This window comes from Portunus trituberculatus, chromosome 44 (genome assembly GCF_017591435.1).
Source record: "Portunus trituberculatus isolate SZX2019 chromosome 44, ASM1759143v1, whole genome shotgun sequence".
NCBI lineage: Eukaryota > Metazoa > Arthropoda > Malacostraca > Decapoda > Portunidae > Portunus > Portunus trituberculatus.
This window is the reverse complement of record NC_059298.1, coordinates 2,845,554-2,870,553: the sequence shown is the minus strand read 5'-3', so window position 1 is coordinate 2,870,553 and position 25,000 is coordinate 2,845,554. Positions and strand designations below refer to the sequence as shown.

The 25,000-nt window shown below is 40.4% G+C and overlaps 2 protein-coding genes across 3 annotated transcripts in view; both read left to right on the top strand.

Annotated features, from left to right (window-relative positions):
- Window positions 1–8,184, top strand: part of LOC123519080 — a 67,977-nt gene extending 59,793 nt beyond the window's left edge. The window contains exons 9-13 of the mRNA XM_045280267.1: window positions 54–229; window positions 1,290–1,340; window positions 3,732–3,882; window positions 4,234–4,677; window positions 6,051–8,184. Of these exons, the coding sequence (XP_045136202.1) occupies window positions 54–229; window positions 1,290–1,340; window positions 3,732–3,882; window positions 4,234–4,677; window positions 6,051–6,131 (903 nt within the window). The 3' untranslated portion in view covers window positions 6,132–8,184. The remainder of the gene's footprint in view (window positions 1–53; window positions 230–1,289; window positions 1,341–3,731; window positions 3,883–4,233; window positions 4,678–6,050) is intronic.
- A 9,951-nt stretch (window positions 8,185–18,135) lies between these two features.
- LOC123519064 (peptidylglycine alpha-hydroxylating monooxygenase-like) overlaps window positions 18,136–25,000 on the top strand; it is a 23,961-nt gene continuing 17,096 nt past the window's right edge. For both annotated transcript variants that reach the window (XM_045280240.1, XM_045280239.1), the window contains exon 1: window positions 18,136–18,342. In XM_045280240.1, coding sequence (XP_045136175.1) covers window positions 18,151–18,342 — 192 coding nt within the window. In that variant the 5' untranslated portion in view covers window positions 18,136–18,150. The remainder of the gene's footprint in view (window positions 18,343–25,000) is intronic.

The following is a 25,000-nucleotide window of genomic DNA, read 5'->3' as shown; positions in this document are numbered from 1 at the left end:
TCATTCCCACAGCTCTAACTAAATTGACGCCTAACACTTTTTTCGCCCTTCAGGTTACCGGTACTTTACAAAACATTCAACAGGCGCAGAATACTGCTGCGGCAGCGCCACAGTTGCCTCCTGGTATTCAAGTGAAGCAATATAACACCCCGCTGCCATTGTACTCTCAAGAAAACGTGCAAGAGGTAATCAAGATGCAAGCCTCTCAAGGATCGAACCCCATCAACCCGTGAGTACTTAGTACTTACTACCACTTTAGCCGCCACCAATGGTATTACATGGAATTCTATCGCATCTTTCTCACTAGAATTTTAATGTGTTTATTCGCAGCCTAACCGTAGAGGATGAGGTGAAAAAATGAAATTAATTTTGGGATTGACATGTGTGCGAATCTTGTTTTTTCCGAGTCTGTGGATAAGTGTTCATTCAAATGACAGTGTTGGGCAGTACTTAGTCTCCTCTCTCAGTGAAATTTGCATTTGAAATTTGACATCTTTAGCATTACTCCTTAAAATATTTCCAATAGAATCAGCTACATTTAATAACTAATGAATAATCATTTATCACAAAAGAATTCACATAAACTAAATTACCTAGCTCATACAAACGTAATTAAAAATAAGTTGAATTCTTACTGAATTTCATATTCCATTGGTTAATCTTCCCTCATGTAATAATCTATTTGTTTAACAAGACCTGCTACAGTCACGAGGAGGGTGGAAGCCAAGTTAGCTTATGCAACATGAATGGACTGTTTGTGGCTTGGGTTGGAATAAGAGAGGTGATGTGAGTGTAATTCACACGTATGGCATGAGGTGTGTGTATAGGGATGTCATGTGTGTCACTGGAAGGGTCCCTGACTTATTTTTTCTTCTATCTTTCTGGGAAATATATTCCGGAAACAGAGGTTCATAAATCAACAGTCGTCACTCTTTCCTAATTGGATCGTTAGCTTTCCTCCCTGACCCAGTAATTTTCTTACACTCCTTTCATCATAGATAAAATTGTGAATAAAGACAGCATAGTCGCCGTCCTCCATCCTAATGATTACATTTTTTTTTTCCATCCTACGTTTTCCACCCTTCACCAGATGACCCCTGCCCTTAGTTCGTCCCCCTCGACTATTCATTTTTACCAACAAACCACTCTTGAGCATATCCTGTCTTTCTGGAGGTCTGGACCTCCTATCGAGTTTCTTCTTCCTTTACTGTCTTTTCTTAACAACGACTTTACACAACAATTTAACAGCTTTGCTAATCTTAGCCTTGCTATTGTCTGGTATTTCCCAGAGGAATTCTTCCTGCCGGTGTTGATCCCCCCAAGGCTCAGAGAAAAACGAGGCAAGTGTAGTGAATTTTTCTGTACGGTAAATAGGTGACCTAGACTAGAAAGTATAGCACAGACGACAACTAACTCCAGGAAACTATCATGAGACGCTGCTACATGTTTGTATCCCTTGTAATGAGTACTGTAGAAAAGCTATTCTGTGAACAGAACAAAACTGCAAACCTTCCCACAGGATGAGGCGTCAGTCTCTCTCCAGGACTCATGGCTGCCGGGAATAAGCTATCACTACCCTTCATTCTTCTCAGTATTATTTTCAAATGAAGATCTTAAATAATCAAACATAGATAATTTGACTCGCTCATAACTGTGTGACTGCGGAGACCGTCCTTTTCCTGTGAGCCGCTTGAGGTTAAGGAAAGCCTCTCCTTCCCTCTCCCCCCCTTCCACCACACACCTCTACACCGTCAATGAGTCACCCTCTTGTAAAATACAAAACAAAACCCCACAGCCAAGCCCACCAGAGAAACACTCCAATGAATCTGAAACTAATTAAGTTGCCAATGAAAAATTCGGAGATAAATCATGTCGATCAGAACTAGTACAGACTTTTATAATTTTGCTGACAATATAATTTCGCATCACCTGTAATTGTTCACATTGAAGACACACTCGATGCTGCTCTATTTCACTCACATCTTCGTGAGGTGCATCCACGATGAGGGATCGTACAGTTTTCGTAACATGCATTGACGAGAGGTTTAACATTTCCATACTGTTTGAGTTATCCAAGACAAAGAGCAGGGATTGGTATTACTTTATTTATTTTGCGTATCTTTCAAATCTGTTATCTCATCACAGGCACATGCTAAGCTGGCAAGGCTTGACGTGTGCCGTTTCATCATTTTCGTCAATAACACATTCCCATACCACAATGAGTAACATTGTGACGTCACGCTGAGGAGCATTGCAGCTTTTTATATCCCTGTGACATTTGTTTCATTTGTGCAATTGTTTAAAATTTTGTTATTTTCTGTATCCAGTGATGTGAATCTGTGTGCAGTTTTACATGAACGTCTTGTCTTTCCTGTCTTACTCTCTCGTGCATTCTGGAAAGCCACACAAAGAAACCATGGCTATGCCGATACCTCCTGTGCTCACCCCCACACTATTGATATCTTCCTTGTATTTTCCCTGCGTTTCTCCCTGCCCATCTTATTTTCTTCACTCGTTTTTAGATAATCGCAGGAGGCGGCAAGACTGAGCTCGGTAGCTGGCCTGCTGTATAAACTGTCATGTTTTAAGTTTTGTTAGTGATATTTATCTTCTACAAAATAAGCTAGTATATATGATAAATTCAGAACCTCTGTTTTCATGCTTGTATCCCCATCAATTCAAATTCTAAATACCATTTTATAAAACTTTATTAGCAGACTATTCAGTTTCAGCTACCAAACATTGTAACATGTTTATGGTGTGTTTTATGGCATTCAGTGAATTAGTAGTTTGCCTTGGCATGGTAGTAAAGTCCCCTGAATTGTAGCCTTCCAGTCTGATTGTCCCGTCCATATTTGTTTATAGTCGTTTCATGTGTGAAATGTTCCAGGTGTCCAGTGTTAAAAATCGTCCTGTATTAATCAAAAGCATCACAACAGTTCCATAATATACTCGTTTAGCAGTTTCTTTTCTAGCAATGCGTCAGAAGAAATGTATCTTAAAATCTGGCAGAGCCGTCTCCTTCTGTCTTCAGGATGAGTTAATTGTTTTCCTTCCCTTGTTGGGAAAACAGTGGGCAATATGGCCAAGTGAGACAGATGCAAGCGGCTCTCGTCACACCAGTAGATATCTTGTACTTTCTGCTTGCAGCTGTAGCTCAACTCACTAATCTTCTGTCACTCTCTATTTCATCCCGGTTGGCTGACGACTGTTGTAACACCTCAACCTCAACAACATGTGTCCTCATCGGCCGTCCTCCTCATCACTGCGCCACGCTCGTCACGGTCCACGTCACGTCTTACGCTCACCCCACGCGTGTTCCCTCGCTGTTTGTAACGAATCCTCCTCCGCCTTTTTTTTTTTTTTTTTTTTTTTTTGTCGATGCCCTGCCCCTGTGTGCTGCCCCTGCCCGCATGCCTGGCACTGGGTCTCTGCGACCCTGCTTGTAATACTGATCCATTAATTTCTGCTGTTGTGTTGGATGTTTTCGGGTGTTGTGGTACTACCTCTTGCGCCTCCGCGCCTCGCCTCCCCTCACCCCCGCAATTATCCCTGGTTGTGCGATACACTGCTGGCGTCTTTGCATATCCATGCTCGCCTCGCAATACATCTCGGTTTGAATTTTTTTGCGTTGTAAATGTGAATCGCACATACTTATACCTCTTGCCCTGGTTTGTGTACTTTGATTTCCTTGGATGATTTTCTGCTTTATGCTCTTGGTGGGTATGCAGCGTAAATAAGCCACAGAAAAACACGGGGCTGCGCGGAATGCCCCTGAAATATGACCCGGAGCGAAGTGCCACCTGGCAGGCCATCCACGAGCAGGAGAACTGCCAGCTGATCACTGAGCACGGTCCCACTAACTCCAAAGTCTACTCTATTTAATTCCCTTCCCTTCCCCGCCTCACAGCCAACCAACCCTCCCTGACCACTAAAGCATGCTAATAAGTAGATGCCTACGCAGCAAAATTCAATGTATTATGCATTTCTTATATCCAGCAAGGAAATATCACGCCAGTCCCTCGCCCCGGCATCCTCTCTTGGCTATGTTCAATGAACTTTAGATTAGTCATCCCGGATGTGAATTAGTCAACAAACACGCGTTGTTGAACTTTGCAGTATTTCTCCCACCTTAGTAAATTTCTCTCAATGAACACAGTCAAGTTGTAGGGCTCCCTCCCCTTCTCTTGAAGAGTATCTTGCGGCATGCTAACTCACGCATAATTCCTATATTTTCTCTTCCCGGCTAGCTCCTCAAATACCAAGCCTGCGCAGGTGATCCTCACCCCTTCCAAAGAGTATAACCCTCAAACAAGTGCCACCTGGCGGGCGCTGCAGGAGACTGATCCCGCTGTTGACCCGGAGAAGATCGCTAACTATTCCTCCCTCAAGGAACATGATCCCATCTACTCTGAGGTCTATAAGGCCCCTGCTGCCCCGAAGCCAGGCCAGCGGCCGCCACCCAGGACCAACGCGCAGCCCGGGCCACGCTCCCCAGTTGCAGATCTCCTTCCCAGTGCTTTGCGGCCAGCGGGAGAAAATGAAGTTAGTCCTCCACCAAGTGCGGTAAGCCCAGACAAGAGCGGCGCCTCCGCTGTTCTTTCAGCCACACTGGCCGAGAGCAAACCAATCAACCACCAGATGACGCAAGACCCTGTCAAAATCCCTATGTACGAGGTAAGTGTTTATTTATAGTGAAACTCGTATGTCTTGCAACGTGAACAGTAATCGATCGCATAAGCATTATCTCTCGTAAATTCATATTCATCCTAAGGTTTAAAATGAGCAACATACACGACACCTAGCCTGTGTAAAATCGAGTAGAGATCTGCGAGAATGCTCAGTACATTTAAACCAATCCTTGTATTTAACCCAAAATTATATCCATAGAGTTCTGTGTAATTATGAAAGTTTGTAATGTAACGATGACGCCCTAGATTCCTTATATAAACCATTAGTCCTATCCGCGTGGTTTTATCGCAGCTGAGTTCATAGAGACCACTCATTTTCCTTCTGCCATGAACGCAAATATTCGAAAAGCGACAGAAGACACTCAGTTTTGGCTTACTTGCTGACACACTGAATGTGTGAAGCTTGTCTGAGGGAGAAGTGTGGCGGTGGTTCTCTGACCTGCCTGCCTGCCTCCTACCAGGATCTCCGCGGCTCCCATCAGACGGCTGCCGCGCTGCGTAGACCACGAGCCCTAAAGTTCTGTCCTCTTACCTCCGCCTTATCCAGCCAAAGCCGCTTGTTCGAGCTATATTTGCCCTCTCCCCTCATCCTATTGCTGAAAATAGTTCCTGTGGCCTGTTTTTCAATTCTAGCGTCATGTAAAGTGTCACTTAATGCCGCCTTTGATCCACATGCATCTTGAGGTGATGCTGTCCTAATATAATTGCGTGTCAAACCTCAGTGGCTGATGCGTGCCAGATAATAGCGTCATTTGCATGCGTCAAAATGTAGCTGATTGGTTGCCTGCCACTTGTCCACCTTCCACATCACCAAAGGCAGAGGCTGACAGTGACAGACCCTCTTCCAGAAGTCAGTAGGACTTAGCGTTTCCTCATCGCTACAGTTATAAGTCACATAATTTAACTAGTCGATCTTTTCTTCACTATTTTTTTTCTTTTTTTTGCTAAGTTGTAGTTTCCCTTTCCAGCAATAGGAATCCTACGCAGCTTCCTTAGATCATCGTGTTCCATGCGCTGTTTTACTTACATATACTCGACTATCAAGGATTGTGTAGGATATAGCTTTCTTCCTGCTCCGTGATTCATCTCACATAATTGCTTAATCAGTACAAGAAAGTCATGAATGTCACATAGCTTATAACGGAAAGGAAATTCACGAAGCTTGAGATGATTATGTTATCACTTAATCTATTCATATATTTATCATAGTTCAACAACTACATATTGTTCTCCTCTCTATCATGATATAGTTTTACAACTACCAGTAAGCACTGTACGCTCCCTCGGGAATTCAGTCCAGTTCGTCTCAGAATGTTTTCAGTCACTACAAGGTTATGTCTAATCGCGTCCCTTTCGCAGACCAACTCCATCGGGGGGAGAAAGAGAATCGCCCAGACGGCCTCCTTCAATAAGCTCATGATGGATGTGCTCGGGGAGTGAAGACGCTGCTTCTCACAAACAGTAGCAGCAGCAACAGCTACAACAACAACCATCCCTCTGTGTTCCGACATCCGCCCACCACTTCATACATAACGAAATGTTGTTCTGTTATAGTAACGGAGCGGCTGATGTTAAAACCGCGGCCATCACGAACGAACTACTTTTATCTTTCCATCGATGGGGTGACTACACCTTAGATAATACATATTTTGAGAATGCATCCCAGCTAGCGCCACACCACACCGCTTGCCTGACTTTCCTGCCATTGGGAGGAGTCTGCTGGCCCGCTATCTGCCCTCTAGCTCAAGGTACACAGAAGGGGAGGATCACCGGCTCCGCTGGAATAAGACGCCAGCAATCTTGAGTGTGTTGCTCTAAGTCTGCTTCTTTATTGTGCTACGTGTTCACTGGATGATATACGATGAAATATATTTTTTTGAGATTTGTGCCAGCCTTATATGTTTAGATATGATCAGATAATGAATGAAGTCACTCAAATCTTAGAGAATACTGATGGGATAATGTTGTCCCAATAAATATAGAGAGATTAGAATGGCTGTAATTGATTCCGGTGACGAGGATGTCCTGGGCCATGTCTCGAGAGGCACTCGACCGTCTACTGCACTCATTTTAACCTGAAGGACTTGCCTTGGTTCTCACTTTTTTTTTCACTCCAAATTAATAATGCGAGGTTAGATCCACTTGAAAGAATAGGGTGTAACAAGTGAGTAGAATGCCTCTGTTGACGACGGCTCTGTGTGACCAGAAGGAAGCTCCTGAAGGGAACACCCCATTCTCGTTGCGATATGAGGTTTGCGTGTGAAGGGGACATGATGTCCTGGTGTGGCTCTTGCTCTTGTTCGTGTTGTAGCCCCTCAGCTTGGACGGGGCACCGATAATGGGCGTCAAGTCACCCCTAAAACGACTTATTTTATCTTTAATTCTGTTGTAAGTGGGATGCTGTGGCTAGTTTGTTGATGTTATATATTTCTATATTATATCGGTCTTTGCCTCCGACACCTCACGAACAAAAAGGGCTCAATAATGTTAGTCTAAGAAGAGAGAGTATCACCAAGACTTGCATAATAGTGCCAATGTTTGAAATTCATCAATAGGCTGCGTTTACTACTAAGTTTTGACTTCTAGAAGTTTATAGATATTTATAGATATCGTTGTGACTGAGCAATGACAGTATCTACTTCATTTCACTCCTTGTGAGGTACAACTCTGCCTGCATTGTTTGCCCAACAAGCACTGTCACTGCCAAATCATATGCAGAGGAAATCGTAGTTACTGATTTCATCATGTTCTCTCTCGTGCCCCTTCACTACCCTGTTGTCTGTCACGTGAATATTGTGTAACTATAGGCAGTCGATTTCGTTATATTTAAAGTAATACAGAAATATTCAAATTCTATTTTCCATTATCCTGTTCTGTAATTCTGAAGTCGCCTTTGCTCTGTTGGTGTTATGATGGACGATTGTCCTCAGCTGGAGCGACCGTGCTCCTTCTGACTGTTACGTCAGACGATGCTCAGTGCCACTTCAGCCTATCTTGGTCCTTATCTGGTGTCATAGCAACTTGAACAGGCCACTATCAAGTTCTGCGTTATCTATCTGACACCCGAAGAGCGTTATTAAAGTAACATCTGATATCAGTCGTATTTGTCACCAGTGTGCGTGACTGTGATGAAGGCAAGTACTGTTGGAGGCTCCGTACACCACTAACAAAAGATGTTCGTCACCGTGCAAAACACGCATGAAAAGACCTTAACGAATAGCTCAAGTCAGTCATTCTCTGGAGGAAACCTCTGAAGACCTGTAAAGATTACTTGAAGCTAGTAAATGACACAGTGGTGTTATTTCATGAGGTTCCAGACTCACGCTGCGTCAGAGATGACAGGAGGTCGTGGTGGCACTGGTCGTCACATGACTGTCCAACTCGAGCTTGATATTCAAATTACTTTGGGAATGTTCTCTTCAGGATGACAATATATTAGCTATCTTGAAAACAATTGTACAGTTAATGAGTGTTAATAAAGGATAAACACAGACACCGTCCAAGTGTTTTCTCCTACACACACACTCGAACGAACGAAAGAAATAAAAAAGTAAAAAAAAAAAAAAGCGTTCAACACCGTCTCAGAATACAAGAGAGAGAGAGAGAGAGAGAGAGAGAGAGAGAGAGAGAGAGAGAGAGAGAGAGAGAGAGAGAGAGAGAGAGAGAGAGAGAGAGAGAGAGAGAGAGAGAGAGAGAGAGAGAGAGAGAGAGAGAGAGAGAGAGAGAGAGAGAGAGAGAGAGAGAGAGAGAGAGAGAGAGAGAGAGAGAGAGAGAGTCACATATTAAGCAAGGAAGAGCAGGTACTGATTGAATTTGATGCCACACCTGTGCATCGTAAGGTACTTAGTGTTGTACAGCCCAACGCCAGTGACCATTAAATTCAAAGTGTGAGTTGTGTTATGTGGCCATCACCTGTTGCTTCTCTTGTTGCTGCGCTACAACTATGACTGTTTATGTACAGTACTTCCCTCTATTTTTGCTTCCAGATGTCCCCCAAACAGTACCATTTCAGATACAGGTGGATTGAGAGGAATGTAAAGTAGTACGAAATAGGTGTAATATACAAAACAAACCGTGGACGTTCAATCGATATTCTTGCTGCCTTCCTTTGCGAGTTAGACGTCTTCAACCACCCTTGAGAAAAGGGAGGCGAGGAAGGTGCGCCGTGTGGAGAGGACAAACTCTACCAAAACACAAATTGTAGAGTAAAATTGAACGTCTTTCACTGTATACATTATCTTGACTGGTGAATCAATGCATTGTATCAGACGGTTTTCTATTTCTATTTTCCTTTAAGAGAAAGTAACAATCCTTGTGTAGAATGCATAAAATGCTGTACGAAACGCATGTCTCGAGTTAGGAAAACTTGTATTACCACATGAATAAATTGATAAATGAATAGAACAAATCATGCGCAACCAAATAACCCAAGAGAAAGGATATTTTTCTTTATGTAAGAAGACAAAGCAGGCTAAGGGCAACAAAAATAATAAAAAAGAGGCCCGTATAGTTGCCAGTCCCATTGCAGGTCTGATAAAGTTAGCCAAAAGACAGAGGCAAATGCCTTGAAAGCTCTCTCTTAAATGAAGTCAAGTCATAGGAATGGGACAAAATAGGTTTTGTTGTACTTACAAGGCAAGGAGATAGTGCTGTGTGGTGCGGCAGGAATCCAGGAGCGGGCGACGTACGTGACACTCAGCAGGCAGCGGCTGGGATGTGGGCGTCGTTGGAGCCCACCTTGGATGAGAGGATAAAAAAAAAAAAAAAAAATTAGAATCACTTGCGACAACCAGAAAAAACTATCTAATTTTCTTTAGTTGTAAGAAATTTGTCACTAGCAACTCCATGTGCAATTTTTTCGTCTCTCTAAGAATTGTTTATATAAGTGTGACTTTCAGGTACCGGTACGTTATTTTTCTTGTTACTTTTATTGTTGCTGCTGGTGCTGGTGCTGCTGCTGCTGCTGCTGCTGCTGATGATGATGATGGTAATGATGATGCCTGGTAGATGGACCGTCAAGCTTTCTATTTCTATTTAATTTTTCTTTACCTATTCATCTATTCATTTATTGTTAATCACTGCTACTGATGATGATGTTTTTGTTAATGTTGATGTTGTTGTTGATGTTGATGTTGATGTTGATGTTGATGATGATGCTGTTGTGATGATTTTACTGTTGTTGTTCTTGATGATGACGGTGATGTTGTTGTTGTTGGTGTTGTTAATGATGTTGTTATTGTTGTTGTTGTTGTTAATGATAATGATGTTGATGTTGATCATGCTGTTGTGATGCTTTTGTTGTTGTTACTGCTGCTGATGTTGTAATACTTTTTGTCGTTGTTGCTGCAACTGTACTTTGATGTGATAGCGAGTACTGTTCCGCGGTAAGAAGGTAACGAGTTAAACGAGAACAGAGAAACTCGACAAACCCCAGAGTGAACAGGAATAGGTACTGCACCAGGAACTCAGAAAACAATAATTTCACGATATTATTTTGTTACGTGCTGCATCTCATGTAAACAAATAATTACAAGAACATATACAGTCCGGTAAATCATCACATTTTTTATACTCTTACTTATTGTTATCTGGAAAACTAATAACTTTGTATGATTTTGATATGTATAATGAAGCATTTCAAGAAAATTCAAAATATTTCAATGATGAAGTGAGTGAGATGCACGTCAGCTAGTTGAGTTACTGTGATCGTGATTACGTAGAGGAGCACATAACATGAGATAAGAAGCAACCACTGCACACTGATAAGATACGACCGTATAATGGCGATAAGGCAAAATATGTGTGTATTTCCCTAGTTGTATTTACCTTGTTGTTTCGTACAGGGTTCGAGCGGGGCTCAGTGCCCTGTCTCCATGTCTCCGTTTATCTAATTTTTCCTTAGTTATGCACATTATGTGCTGTAACAACATAATTATCCAATGCATTCCAATTTTTCACCGTTCTGTGTGGAAAAACAGTATTTTCCAATATCCTTCAGACATTGCCTCATCCTGATCTTTCCATTTCCTCTTGTCCTTCTATCTTCTTCTGTCAACAGTACCAGGTCTTCTTTGTCTATCTTTTCAATGCCATTGACTATCTTGTACATTGTTATTAGGTTCCCACGTTCTCTTTTGTAAGGTTGGCAGTCCCATTTCCTTCACTCGTTCTTCATATGTTAGGTCCTTTAATTCCAGCACCATCTTTGTAACAATCCTCTGTATTTTTTCCAATTTTTCTTATATCCTTTTTACAGCTCGGAGACCACACCACTGCTGCATATTCCAGCCTTGGGTGTATCATGCTTGTGATGATTTTTTTCATCGTATCTTTGTCCATGTATTGAAATGCCACTCTTATATTAGTCAACATTTTATATGATAATCCAAATATCTTACTTATGTGTTTTCGTGGCTCAGATTTCCCTATATGATCAATCCCAGATCTTTTCCTCTTTAGTCTTCATTAATTGTTCCTCTCCCATCAAATAGTTCCATATCGGTCTTCTTTTACTCTTTCCTAGTTCCATTATGTGACAATTCTTGGCATTAAACTCCAATTTCCACTTCCTGCTCCACTCATAAATCTTGTTTATATCTTCCTGCAACAGCAGACAGTCCTCTCTAGTTTTGATAACTCTTAGCAGCTTTGCATCATCAGCAAATAAATTTATATAACTGTTTACCCCAATGTAAACGTCGTTTACATGAATCTGAAACATAATGGGGACTAACACTGACCCTTGTGGCACTCCGCTTGTTACTTTACCCCAAGATGAATATGGGTGCGTTTACACCAAGCGAATCGAATCGATTCAATTCATGAAGAATCAACACCATTCATGAGACGGCTTGATTCGCCACATTAGTTTTAATGTAACCGTTTACACTAGGCGAATGGAGTCAACTCAAATCATGGCGATATATGGCGACTCAGAATTAATGAACTGTTTGGACCCATTTTTCATCAGTCAAGGCGATTCAGCCGAGGCGTACGCACCATGCTAGTGGATGTTCTAATCAATTTAGTAGGAAAATAGCATGCTATATATGATCCCAGTGATTCTGTGCACCGAAGTCATGTACGTACATGTACTGTATTGAACCACAGCTACAAGGAACTGCTGCAGCCTACGAATTACAAGACAATATTATACTGCATATTTTAAAAACAAATAACAACAGAAAGCGTTATGGACATAGTTTTACATTTTCATTTGGCAACTGTAGGGTGTATCGTCTATCTTTGAAATGCGCGGTATAACGTAATCACCAGTGAGCCAGGCACCACCCAGAGTGGGAGAGGGGTGTAAACTTCCTTATATTACCCACTGTGCCTCTGATTTCGTTCATTAAATACTACGGTATGGCACGTCACAAAGTAAAAGTTAAAATGACAAAATAATAGAATTAACATAACTGTATTTCTTTTAATATCCTCGGTAATAGAGTAGACTAGATGTGATTATATGGTATCAACTGGTGCGCCCATTTCTTCCGCTGTGAATGTATGTATCAGTGGATCATTCTGTCCTTCTTCTTGACAGTTCCACCTGGTGAGACAAAGTATTCTCTCAGAGTGTAAGGAACTGACATGGCTTCTGCTGTAGGCCTAGTACTTCTTGTTGGTGACAGGCTCCGCCAACATCTTAAATTATTCTGTGATTATCCTAAAGAAATCCTCTCTCTTCACGTTCTCTCGTGAATTTATTTGGATTTTTCTTTTATCTTCAACACAAAAATCATGAATTTTTTTTTCTCTTATCAACTATATCCCGCACCAGATCTTTCTCTTTAATTACTTCAATTACAGCGACTTTCGTGTTTTCCTGAATTTGTCTCTTTACAACTTCCGAAAATTTTACTTTCTCCTCTTCCTATTCCTACTTCCATTCATTTCGTAGTTCCTTTAGTTTGTTTTCACCCAATCCACCTTCTACCCTGTCCACAATCCCATCCTGCACTTTAACCTGTAATTTCCTTAAAGAGTTTTCGTAGTTTTGGCATGTGGCTTTTAGTACGTCATTTTGTTTCTTTATTTCTTGTATCTCTTCTTTTAATCCCTGATTGATTGCACTGACCTTCTCACATTCTACCAATCTCAATTTCAGCTCTGTGTTTTCCATTGTTAGACTGTCCTGCTTGTCCATTAGACTCGACATCACTTCTTTCATGTACCATAACTCTCATTCTACGTTGATCAACCTTTTCATACTACCTCTTTCGTCCCTAAATCCAGAAAAATCCTTGTCCATATAATATCCTCAGTTAGTTTCCTTAGTCGTGTTTTCACACGATGGCGTACGTTTTGATTCCATCATATGTCTGGCAGCACTACTCTGGTCCATCTCTCTCTCGTTCTTCTTTCCGTATATACGATCCAAAACTTATTTAACATGAAGACAGGAAAACTTATGGCCCCCTCCCCCCTTTACAAAAGTCTAGGCCATTCTTCAGCTCCTGTTGTAGCTTTTCCCTGTTTGTGTGTGTGTGTGTGTGTGTGTGTGTGTGTGTGTGTGTGTCCTCCATTGTCTTCCCTCTTAATCGTACTCTTTCTTGAAATTTGTAACATGACTATTGATGCACTAAACGTTATTTCTTACGTTATATATAAATATATATATATATATATATATATATATATATATATATATATATATATATATATATATATATATATATATATATATATATATATATATATATATATATATATATATATATATATATATATATATATATATATATATATATATATATATATATATATATATATATATATATATATACTAGTATATAATCGTGTAGATAATAGACATTAACAGAAATGCACCAGGTTTCTCCCTAGTGCATTATTGCACGAAGTTATTACTACGATTTGACTATTGCTTTTAACTAGATAGTTGCCGAAATAATAAACTAAAAACACTTGAGAATGATATCAAATATATAAAGGTAATGAAATAATTCACTCGCCAGTCTTTACTCTTGCTGTACTCAGGATGTTCCATAAAAAGTTGGGAAAAAGTCTTTAGTACTTGCTTAATTAGGAATAAGTTATAGGAAAAATCTATCTATAGTTCATTATCTTCATTGCATTTTTTTTAGTATGTGTATAAAATATTTGTCACTGCTATTAAAAAAATCAGATGCACCATCCTTATAGACTGAATACAATGTCACTTTCACATTGATGCTGCAAAAATCTTAATTCACCAGCCTAATGTTAAGTGTATTCATGACACGGAAAAAGCGCCACCTTCAGAATCGTTACCCTATTTCACTGCGACCATTTTCAAAGACTACAGAGACGAATAGCCGAGTTCTAAAGTGTTTTTGTCCAGTTGATAATCCAGAAAAATTGTTAACATGTCACTAGAATTACAGAAACATTCTCGAAAACCCGTGTCACTTCAACTTTCGAGCCTTCCGAAAACAGTGAAGGCGCGGCGCGGAAGTGTTTCAGAATATGGGTCGAAACATCGCGGCGTGATCAACACCCTCCCTCCCTCCATGCGTCATCAGGGAGTGCTGACAGTTGACATTACAATGCTGCCCAGGTGTAGCCCCACACAATACAATGAAAAGGTGTAGGAAATTAGTACATATTGGAAAAATAGTACGGTTTTATTGCTGTTTCAATCTATACCTTACGTAACGATTTGATGATGCTAAAATAGTAATCGTAACAAACTTAACATTTACCTTTACCATTCATTCAGAGAGACATCTGCAAGAGTAGTTGACAAAAAATAAATACACAGCAACAACAATAATAAATCAATAACAATAATAAATTCCAAAGGAAACACCGCAACGTGATTACCTAACTGGTCTTTTCACGTTCAACATCCACAATTAGACAGCAGTTGACACATCATTCACAGTAACATGACACCAACACTTCCTCCTCTCCTTACCTGAATTACAGTTGACAGCTAACACGAGAACAAAAATCAAAATAAGTACACGACCCACGAAACGACATTATACACACACGTGGGAGAACAAGGACTGACACGTGATGGTGAGGCTGGGGAGGGAGGGAGAACGGAGGAAGGAATGGCCAGAGCTGTCAATCTTTAACCTCTTTACCATTGAGACGTACTTTTACCTTTGGGTATGACTAGACGATTATATTGGCATTAGAAGAGTCTATAGGGGTCAAACGATTAATGGCCAGAGTCTTTACTATTATAATCCCAACATATGTTTCTGAAGGTGTATAAAATCGCCAAATAGTAACCACAATGAATATGAAAACATGTCCTCTTACTAACGAGATTAAGAGTCAGCCAGAGATAATTGTCGACTTATGAATAATTGCGAAATATTTGTAGGATATGTTATTATTGTATAGATGGTCAAGAAAATAGATGATTGGTTAAATGTATAGATAAGCAGAGGGGGAGGAGAAAGGGATGGTTGTATGGGCCAGGGCTGCCAACCTGTTTGAGCATTTTGCATTACATCAAAAGCTGATAAATAAATAGAGAAGGATATAAATAGTTAGCTAAATTCAAGAATGGATAGATAGGTAAGTACGTAAATTAATTTGAGTCACCTCCAGCCACCTTCATTGTTTGGCACACCTTGATTTGCATGTTGACCTGCCCTCTCTTCCCACCAGCAAAAAAATTTTGCAGCCGTATTTTGACTATGTGGTTCTTAGATATTCATAGCGTAAATCTTCTTGAATTTTTATATATTCATTAGAAGAACTCTTTGATTATGATAACTAATCGCATGTCCAGAGTTAATAATCAAAATGTATGAAACCAAAACCTTCTAAAATTTCCACCACCACGCGTACAGCCTCCAGAAGACTAGTTATATGCTGAGAGTGAAGCGAATGAAATAGTTTGCTGGAAAACTTACAACCAACAAAAAAAACAGTGATTTTTTAATTGGCAGTAAAAGATATATATTCATAATAGTGGATTATATATGTAAGCATATTATTGAAATGAATACGCAAGAGTTTGTGTATTTATGGAGATATAGGTTTACATGAGCCGTATATATGCTTGATTTGTCAATATGTTCAGAATAGTGTGAAGCTGTCAGTTAATGTATTTCAATAAATATCATTATGAAATTCTAGACTAGAATTCACAAGGGCTCTTTAAACTTGTTGTCTATCCAAACAGTTCTGTTTTAATAAGTAAGGCAAATTACTATGATTATTTTTATCATTTTTTACTTTAAGTTTTTCCCAAATTTGACTTCAACCTATAATGTCAACACTTGCTAGGATTGGCATCCTCATTTTTTCATAACACTCCTAGTCACTCGCAGGACCAAATAATGTAAATTAGCAAACACACACACACACACACACACACACACACACACACACACACACACACACACACACACACACACACACACACACACACACACACACACACACACACACACAGGGTAATAAAGAGACTGTCCATATGAAAGAGATTAAAGTAACCAAGCTTGAAATAAAAAAGTTGATGACGGAATTAGATGAGAAGGCAATGGGACCGGATGAAGTCTCAGGCAGAATACTGAAAGAATGTAGGGAAGAACTAGCAAGTCCTATATACAACATCATAAAATGCTCAATAGAAAATGGAACAGTGCCAGTGGAGTGGAAAAGAGCTAAGGTGGTTCCCATATATAAGAGAGGAAGGAAGGAAAAACCTTTAAATTACAGACCGGTATCACTAACTAGTCTAATATGCAAGATGTGTGAAAGAGTAATAAAGAAGCAATGGATTGAGTTTCTTGAAGACAACAAATTATTATCAAACAGCCAATTTGGTTTTAGAAAAGGTCGGTCATGTGTAACAAATTTATTGAGTTTCTACTCTAGAATAGTTGATAAAATACAAGAGAGAGAGGGATGGATTGACTGTATTTATTTAGATTTAAAAAAGGCATTTGATGAAGTGCCACATGAAAGATTACTAAGGAAGTTAGAGGAGAAGGGTGGCTTAAAAGGAAGCACATTGAGATGGATGAAAAATTACTTGAGGGGGAGAGAAATAAGGACTATAGTTAAAGATATAAAGTCCGAGTGGAGAGCAGTAGACAGCTGAGTGTCACAGGGGTCAGTATTGGCGCCAAATAACGACATGCCAGAGGGAGTGAACAGCTACATAAATCTGTTTGCGGACGATGCAAAACTGTGCAGATTCATTAAACAAAAAGAGGATTGTGAAATACTACAGGAAGACTTAAACAAGATCTGGAAATGGAGTAAAAAATGGGAGATGGAATTCAATGTGGACAAAAGCCATGTAATGGAAATGGGAAAAAGTGAAAGACGACCAGTGGGAATCTATAAGATGGGAGATGGAGTAGAACTAGAAAAAGTAAAAAAGGAAAAGGACTTGGGAGTGACAATGGAAGAAAACAATCAACCGGTAAGCCATATTGATAGAATTTTCAGAGAGACGTATAATTTGCTAAGGAATATTGGATTAGCATTTCACTATATGGACAAAGAAATGATGAAGAAATTGATAAGTACTAAAATAAGACCTAGATTGGAATATGCAGGAGTTGTGTGGACCCCCATAAAAAGAAACACATAAGAAATTGGAGAGACTACAAAAAATGGCTACAAGAATGGTTCCAGAATTTAAAGGGATGACATATGAGGAGAGACTAAAAGCAATGGATCTACCAACCCTGGAACAGAGAAGAGAGAGAGGGGATCTGATACAAGTTTATAAATTGATTAACGGAATGGATCAAGTGGATAATGAGAAACTAATCCTGAGAGAAGAATATGACATTAGAAGCACAAGATCGCATAGTAAGAAACTGAGGAAGGGAAGATGTCTGAGAGATGTTAAAAAAATTAGTTTCCCGCAAAGATGTGTTGAGACTTGGAACAGTTTGAGTGAGGAAGTGGTGTCAGCAAAGAGTGTACATAGTTTTAAAGAAAAATTGGATAAGTGTAGATATGGAGACGGGGCCACAAGAGCATAAAGCCCAGGTCCTGTAAAACTACAACTAGGTAAATACACACACACACACACACACACACACACACACACACACACACACACACACACACACACACTATACACCTAATGATCTATCGCAAATCTGCATTCGTTAGATTTAAGACATAAATCATAGTGTCTTATCCCCTGAACTTTAAAATTCTGTACACAACAAAACACTAAGAATGAAACAGGTGTAACTTTGCGTGAAGGTCAAAGAAATATGAATATGAAGGAGCGCAGCCCACGCGAGGCATCACCTGTTACACCAACGTGTGCTTCCTCTCGCCTCCACGGCACATTCTAAGGCGGCGGCTCGTGACAAACATGACAGACGTATGTGAATCTCCTGCACGTGCTTGTACATAGCACACATTGTTCAAAATGAAAGACATTCAAGAAGAAAATGTGTAGGCGTAGGTTTCCGGAGCAGCGGCGTAGCTTGGCTATTGATCTGCGCGTCAGGTGAAGATGGGGCGGGAGGGCTCCGGGTGGGCCGCACCAGCGGCGCCAAGCGGCACCCAGCTGCCACCACCAGTTGAAGACAAGATGGTGTGGCGTGCAGACATACTAGTCCTCATCGCGGGACTTGCGATCTCCGCCGGTACTGCGGAGAATTTAAAGAAGTTTCCAGTACTGATGCCTCATGTAAAGCCTGAGCGGGTGAGTATTCCAGAGTGGTTGGCAAGAGTGTGCGAGTTTTAGTACATGACTATTTACCAGCAAATAGTGCCTGCTGAATTACAGAGATTTAGTGTTAATTACATTGTACAGCATACAATGTAAAGTGCTTCAAGTTTATTCCAGCTAATAGATTACTTTGGACAGCTCTAAACACGAGTAATCAGCCTCGCTCATTTATGAGAAGACCGTCTTGTAGAATCCATCATTTAGGAAGAGGCTTCACGTTTATCTACATCCTTAAGAGAAAGGGACGATTCATTATAAAACTTGATATAGTATTTATGAAATTTTATCATGAATGGAAACCCAAAATAAACATCTGCCACACATCCGTACCTTCCACCATATGGATAAGGTGCGACATTGTCTTAGGTCGCGATGGGCGGAGTGGTGACTCCGGGGAGTGTGCCGCATCAGGCATTGGGGTGAGAAGACAAACAAGATAATAAATAGTATTTATTACTATGATGTTATGCTATATTACGGGCGGTATGGCGAGGGTGGTGTGTGGGCGGCTGTGATGACGTCTTGCTTACGTCATGGAGCTGAGGCGGCCGCCAAATGTATGATGCTTGCTGGTCCCGTTGAAGGAATTGTTGCTCCACATCTAGAGAGTGAGATATAATGATTACTTGAGAAAAGACAAAGCTGAAACGACTACACTTCTCCGCGCGCCAGCAGATGTACTTGTTTAAGTCTAACAAAGGCTGAGAAAGTAAAGTTACTCACAATCAACGATTGGTTCGTTTTATTTTCCATTGTAGCACGTGTGTCAATCATTTGAGCGATGGGCCAGTGTACATTAGCTTGCCACGCACCACACGATATACATGCACTTCATCTATTTATTATTTTCCTCGTTCGCGTGAGTGGGTGAGGACTGAGGACTGGTGAAAGCACAGCTCCATTTATGTGATTATGAATTTTGAAGAGTGGCGCACCGGATTACTTTTATAATGTCAATAGATGCGGTTTGTGTGTGTGTGTGTGTGTCATTCAAGCTGCGGTACATTTACTGGGATAATTTCTGTGGTAGCATTCAAAATTTGTGCTCCACTTGAATGTACTATTTTCAAAATGGTGAAAATCATGATGATACTACTACTACTACTACTCTATACTACTACTGCTACTACTACTACTACTATTACTACTACTACTACTACCACTATTACATCTATTACTACAACAACAACAACTACTACTACTACTACTACTACTACTACTACTACTACTACTACTACTGCTACTACTACTACTACTACTACTACTACTACTACTACTACTGCTACTAGTAGTAGTAGTAGTAGTAGTAGTAGTAGTAGTAGTAGTAGTAGAAGTAGTGGAAGTAGTAGTAGTAATATAAATGATAATTATGATAAAATTTCAATGCATTATGAGAGATAAACATGCTAAATATGATCTAATAATTCCATAAGAGAGAGAGAAAAAAAAAAAAGATAAAACACACTACACAGTTCTGTAAAACGGCGCACGTGACGTGAGACGGGCCTCAGCAGTAATGGCGCGACGTGGACACCCAAGACACTGTGAGAGGTCGTGTCTTGAGTCAAAATAACTATCTAATTAAAACGGTGCAGCCACGAGTAACTAAATGAATGTAACAATATAATATATAAGAAATAAATTCCTGTATAAGTTACCGAAAGAAAGCTTTCAATAGATGAAATACCTATCTGTACTGTAGTAAATTCAACAGTCAACTCCATAAAGATATTTAATCACATTGTCCAATCCTTTGCTGCCATTTGACGAGGACCAGTCAGCTAAGATACACAAAGACTACTTCAAAGGTTAAGGGAGGCTTCTACAATGCCAGTATTGTAGAATCAACTAATGCAATTTGCTTTTCAATTATTCCTGTCCTAGTCCTAGTCCTATGACTGACGCTGACATCACCACTTCGGACCCAAATGCCTGTAATACAGTACATCACATCTTTAGGTTCTCTTTTTTGTATTAAAATGAAAAGCTTACGAAATCATAAAACAATGTGGAATCAAGAAGATGAATTTCCTGATAATCAAAAAATAAAATGTCATTGCTTCAAATGACAAGACATCAATAGTAAAGCGGTGACCTCATTCTTGTGGGACTATTTCCGTTTTTCTTTACTCTTCATTCTCAATGAACAACTAAACTGATGATTTGTTACGATCCCCGCATCTCCACAGCTTGACGAGGCCTTCTGTCTCCAACACATGAAAACACCTAACAAGTAGTGTGCCTGGTGGAACCGGTGTAGGAGTTACCAACTAGTGATTTGTACTCTCTCAATGCGAGTACTTAAACATACACACACACACACACACACACACACACACTCACTCTTCTACTCTCTCTATGACATCCTAGCTCCTGATGACCACAATAAGGGGTTAGTATTATGTCTGTATTATTGAAACACGTACACTTAAATTTGTGGTCTAGGTAGTAAGGGAAGTGGCCACGAGCAATGTGAAGGAAGTGAATGAAACCGTAAGATCTTGGAGGGACGAGGAAGAAGCGAGGGAAGAATATAAACAGGAGAGAGAGAGAGAGAGAGAGAGAGAGAGAGAGAGAGAGAGAGAGAGAGAGAGAGAGAGAATAAATAATATAGGAACAAAAGTGAGGGATGAAGATATGAAGACGGAAGAATATAGGAACAGAAGTGAGGAATGAAGATATGAAGACGGAGGAATATAGGAACAGAAGTGAGGGATGAAGATATGAAGACGGAGGAAGGTATAAAGGAAGTTTCAACTTTACTGTTGTACCTTCCAACCACAAGTATCATTATGCCCGCTAGGTATATGTGTGTGTGTGTGTGTGTGAGAGAGAGAGAGAGAGAGAGAGAGAGAGAGAGAGAGAGAGAGAGAGAGAGAGAGAGAGAGAGAGAGAGAGGAAAACCGACCGGCTGACAGGAAGCTTAACAGTAATCGTTTTAATGTCGGGGATGACATATCTCAGAATGCAGCGATTTTCCGTAACTGTCTTTCATTTTTGTAATTTTCATGCGACGCCGCAACAGTATAAGGAGAGCGGGGCAGGGTATTGCATGAAAACCTGAGCGCCGTAAGACTAGCCAAAGTCAGCGACAGGGTGTTACAATTAGCATGGGGTAGGTGCTTTCACACACGTCATTGCCCTGTGCCCTTCACCCACTTAACGGTATAACAGTGACGGAAGATGCTGAAAAATAACTGAACGACAAAAGTTTACTGGTTTCGGCTGAAATTTCTTGCAGATGTGCCACGGTCAGTCACACGCGCCACATTGTGTCCATGACCATGACTTAGCTCTCCACGTCTTGACTTGTTTGTCAAGTGCTGGAGGCGGCAGCTCACCCCAATGGAATTACTTCCTTCTGCAGTTGGAATCTTGATGTTGTTGGTGTTGTTATTATTAGTGGTGGTGATGATGACGATAGTGTGTGTGTGTGTGTGTGTGTGTGTGTGTGTGTGTGTGTGTGTGTGTGTGTTTATGCGTGTCAAAATTATACTTAATCTACCGTTAGTTTAGACGTTCCCCGGCAGATTATCTGGTCGAGAGGATGAAGTGTCATCTTTAGTAACAGTTACTTGCTTCTTTTCCAGTTTCAGTAATTTTTTTATGGAGAGGAATGTGACTTGCATTGATTTACTTTTTAGCTATGTAATGCAATGGAGGACAAAGGTTATATCACTGTTATTAAAATGCACAGCATCCACTCCCATCACTGTCATGACCAACACACCAGAAGCTGCTGTATTAATAACAACAACAGCAACAGTATCACCACCACTACCACCACCACCAACAATAAAAACAACAACAATAATAACAATGATAATAACAACAACAACAACAACAACAACAACAACAACAACAACAACAACAATAACAAAACAACAACAATAATAACAATAATGATAATAATAACAACAACAATAACAACAACAAAAACAACAACAACTAAAACAACAACAGCAACAACAACAACAACAACAATAACAACAGCAATAACAAAAACAACAATAATAATATCAATAATGATAATAACAACATCAACAACAACAACAACAATAACAACAGCAACAACAGGAACAACAGCAACAATAACAAAAACAACGACAACAACAACAATAACAAGAAAAAAAAAACCATTATCATCATCAACACCACCACCACCACCAACAAGAACAACAACAAAAACATCAACAACAGGAACAACAAAAACAACAAGAACAACAACAACAACAACAACAGCAACAATAGCAACAACAACAACATCACCACCACCACCATCACCACCGACAACAACTACAAAAACAACAACAACAACAGCAAGAACAACAATAACAACAACAATAACAACAAAAGGCGGCAGCAGCACCTGTCTACGCGGTACACCGGGGAGATGTAACCGCTGGGACTGCCTGCAGGGCGAAGAGTTGGTGGTAGGAAGGGAAGGGAGCGCAGAATGATGAGGGCGGTGACCTTCCTCGTGAAACTGCTGTAGTGAGTGAGAGACAAGTACCGGCTCCCGCCAAACAACAAGGTGCATTCACCATTCACCACTGCGCCTCTCATACTTCCACACAATTGCCGAGTGACTTGCTTTCATAATTTTTTTTGTAGGAAGCAACACTGCATCTCTCTCTCTCTCTCTCTCTCTCTCTCTCTCTGCTGGAGACGCCAAATATCGCGTGTGCATGTGTGTGTGTGTGTGTGTGTGTGTGTGTGTGTGTGTGTGTGTGTGTGTGTGTGTGCGCAGTAAGCAAAAAGGGAGCCACTAGTACTGCATACGTGTAGCGTCAGGTGGACAAAGATAGCGGTGTAAGCTTAGTGATGTAACCGTTTCTAGTGTGTCTCCCCATCCCTTCTCCTCCCCATTCTTCCTCCTGTCACTTCCCCGTCCCTCTACCGCCTAAAGCCCGTCTCGTTGTTAGTAATGGAGTTGTTTTGCGTTTAACTAGTGTGATCATGCCTGTCTGCAGTGTAACCTCTTCAATACTGGGACGTATTTTTACCATGAGGTTTGTGTATGATTAGACGATTTTATTGACATCAGGAAGGGTGTATGGAGGGCAGAACATTAATGGCCACAGTCTTCACTATTGTAATCCTCACCTTAGTTTCTTAAGATTTATAAAATCGCCAAATAGGAAGCGGAATAAATATGAAAACGCCACCTGGTACAGTACTTAAGGGATTAATGGAATAACAAACAGAAAAAAATGGATATCATTCTTCAGGGTTACTATCTGCTTAGCTATGAATGCATTGTGCTCAAATGTCGCTCAGTGCTCTCAGAAAAAAAAAATCTTTATATGTAGTAGTAGTTGTAGTAGTAGAAGTAGTAGTAGTAGTAGTAGTAGTAGTAGTAGTAGTAGTAGTAGTAGTAGTAGTAGTAGTAGTAGTAGTAAAGTAGTAGTAGTAGTTGTAGTATACTTATAATAATAGCTGTAGTAGTAGTGACAATAGTAGTAGTAGGAGTAGTAGTAGTAGTAGTAGTAGTTGTTGTTGTTGTTGTTGTTGTTGCAAAAGTAGTGATAGTAGTAGTGGTGATAGTAACTACGGTTGTAGTAGCAGAAGCTGCAGAAGCTGTAGCAGCAGTAGGAGTGTCGAGTGTTTCATGTAGGAGGCAGCAGTGAGTCTGAATGAGGACAGCGTGACCAAGTGGCAGCCATTAATAGTAAGAGGAGTAATGTAGCACCACAATGACGGGAGCATACGTGACCTAACCTTGTCGACTTTACATTATGTACAAGCTGACGAGTTCATACGAACACACACACACACACACACACACACACACACACACACACACACACACACATAGACGAGGTGTGGCCAATTCTCCTTCCATGCCACTTGCAGAACTTGCTTCACCAGTTAACGGACCACGACTTGCTTGCCGGCTTATGTATAAAAAGAACAAAAAAATAATTGATTTCTGTAGTAAACTTTTATCGTTTCCTTCCTTACTTTTGTGGAAGACGAAGGCTGCTGGATGTTGCTGATGAGAAATAATCAAACATTTCTTTGTTCTCTTTCTCATAATCAAAACACAAGCGTACAATATTGACAAGACTTCATGTTTCCAACTCTTGTATGCGCCGAGTCTAAGTTCCTTGATCTCTGACCATGGGTTTTAATGTGGATTATATGTGACTCCTTTAGCTTCGTGGCGTTATTATGTAGTCCCATTCATAAATTCGGCAACTATAATACAGAGTTCTATGGATCTGCCTGAGTGTTTTGTCTGACACATCTAGGTATGCTGCTTTGTTCCCTGTTGTCACTTGGCCGTGATTGCTACAGCTCACTCTCAACGGGTGATGTAATATTGATAATTACTAAACATAAATAGCAGTCCCTAATATTGTTTGATCACTCAGTAATGTCAAACTACAGTACTCCATTTTGAATGTATATGTAGCAACGCTCTCTTGTACGTAATGTATTCTGTTCAGCAGGTGTGGGCTACAGGTGGGAGAGGGCTTTCCTGTGCAAGTGTTTTTGTCGTGGCCACCTGGCAACAGGAACATTCAGTACAGTGATCTCTAAAAAAACAGTACAGCTAAATGATAAAGCTTATAAAACCAGTACAACTAAATGATAAAACCTAAAAGATAAAGCTGTGGTCTGTTTA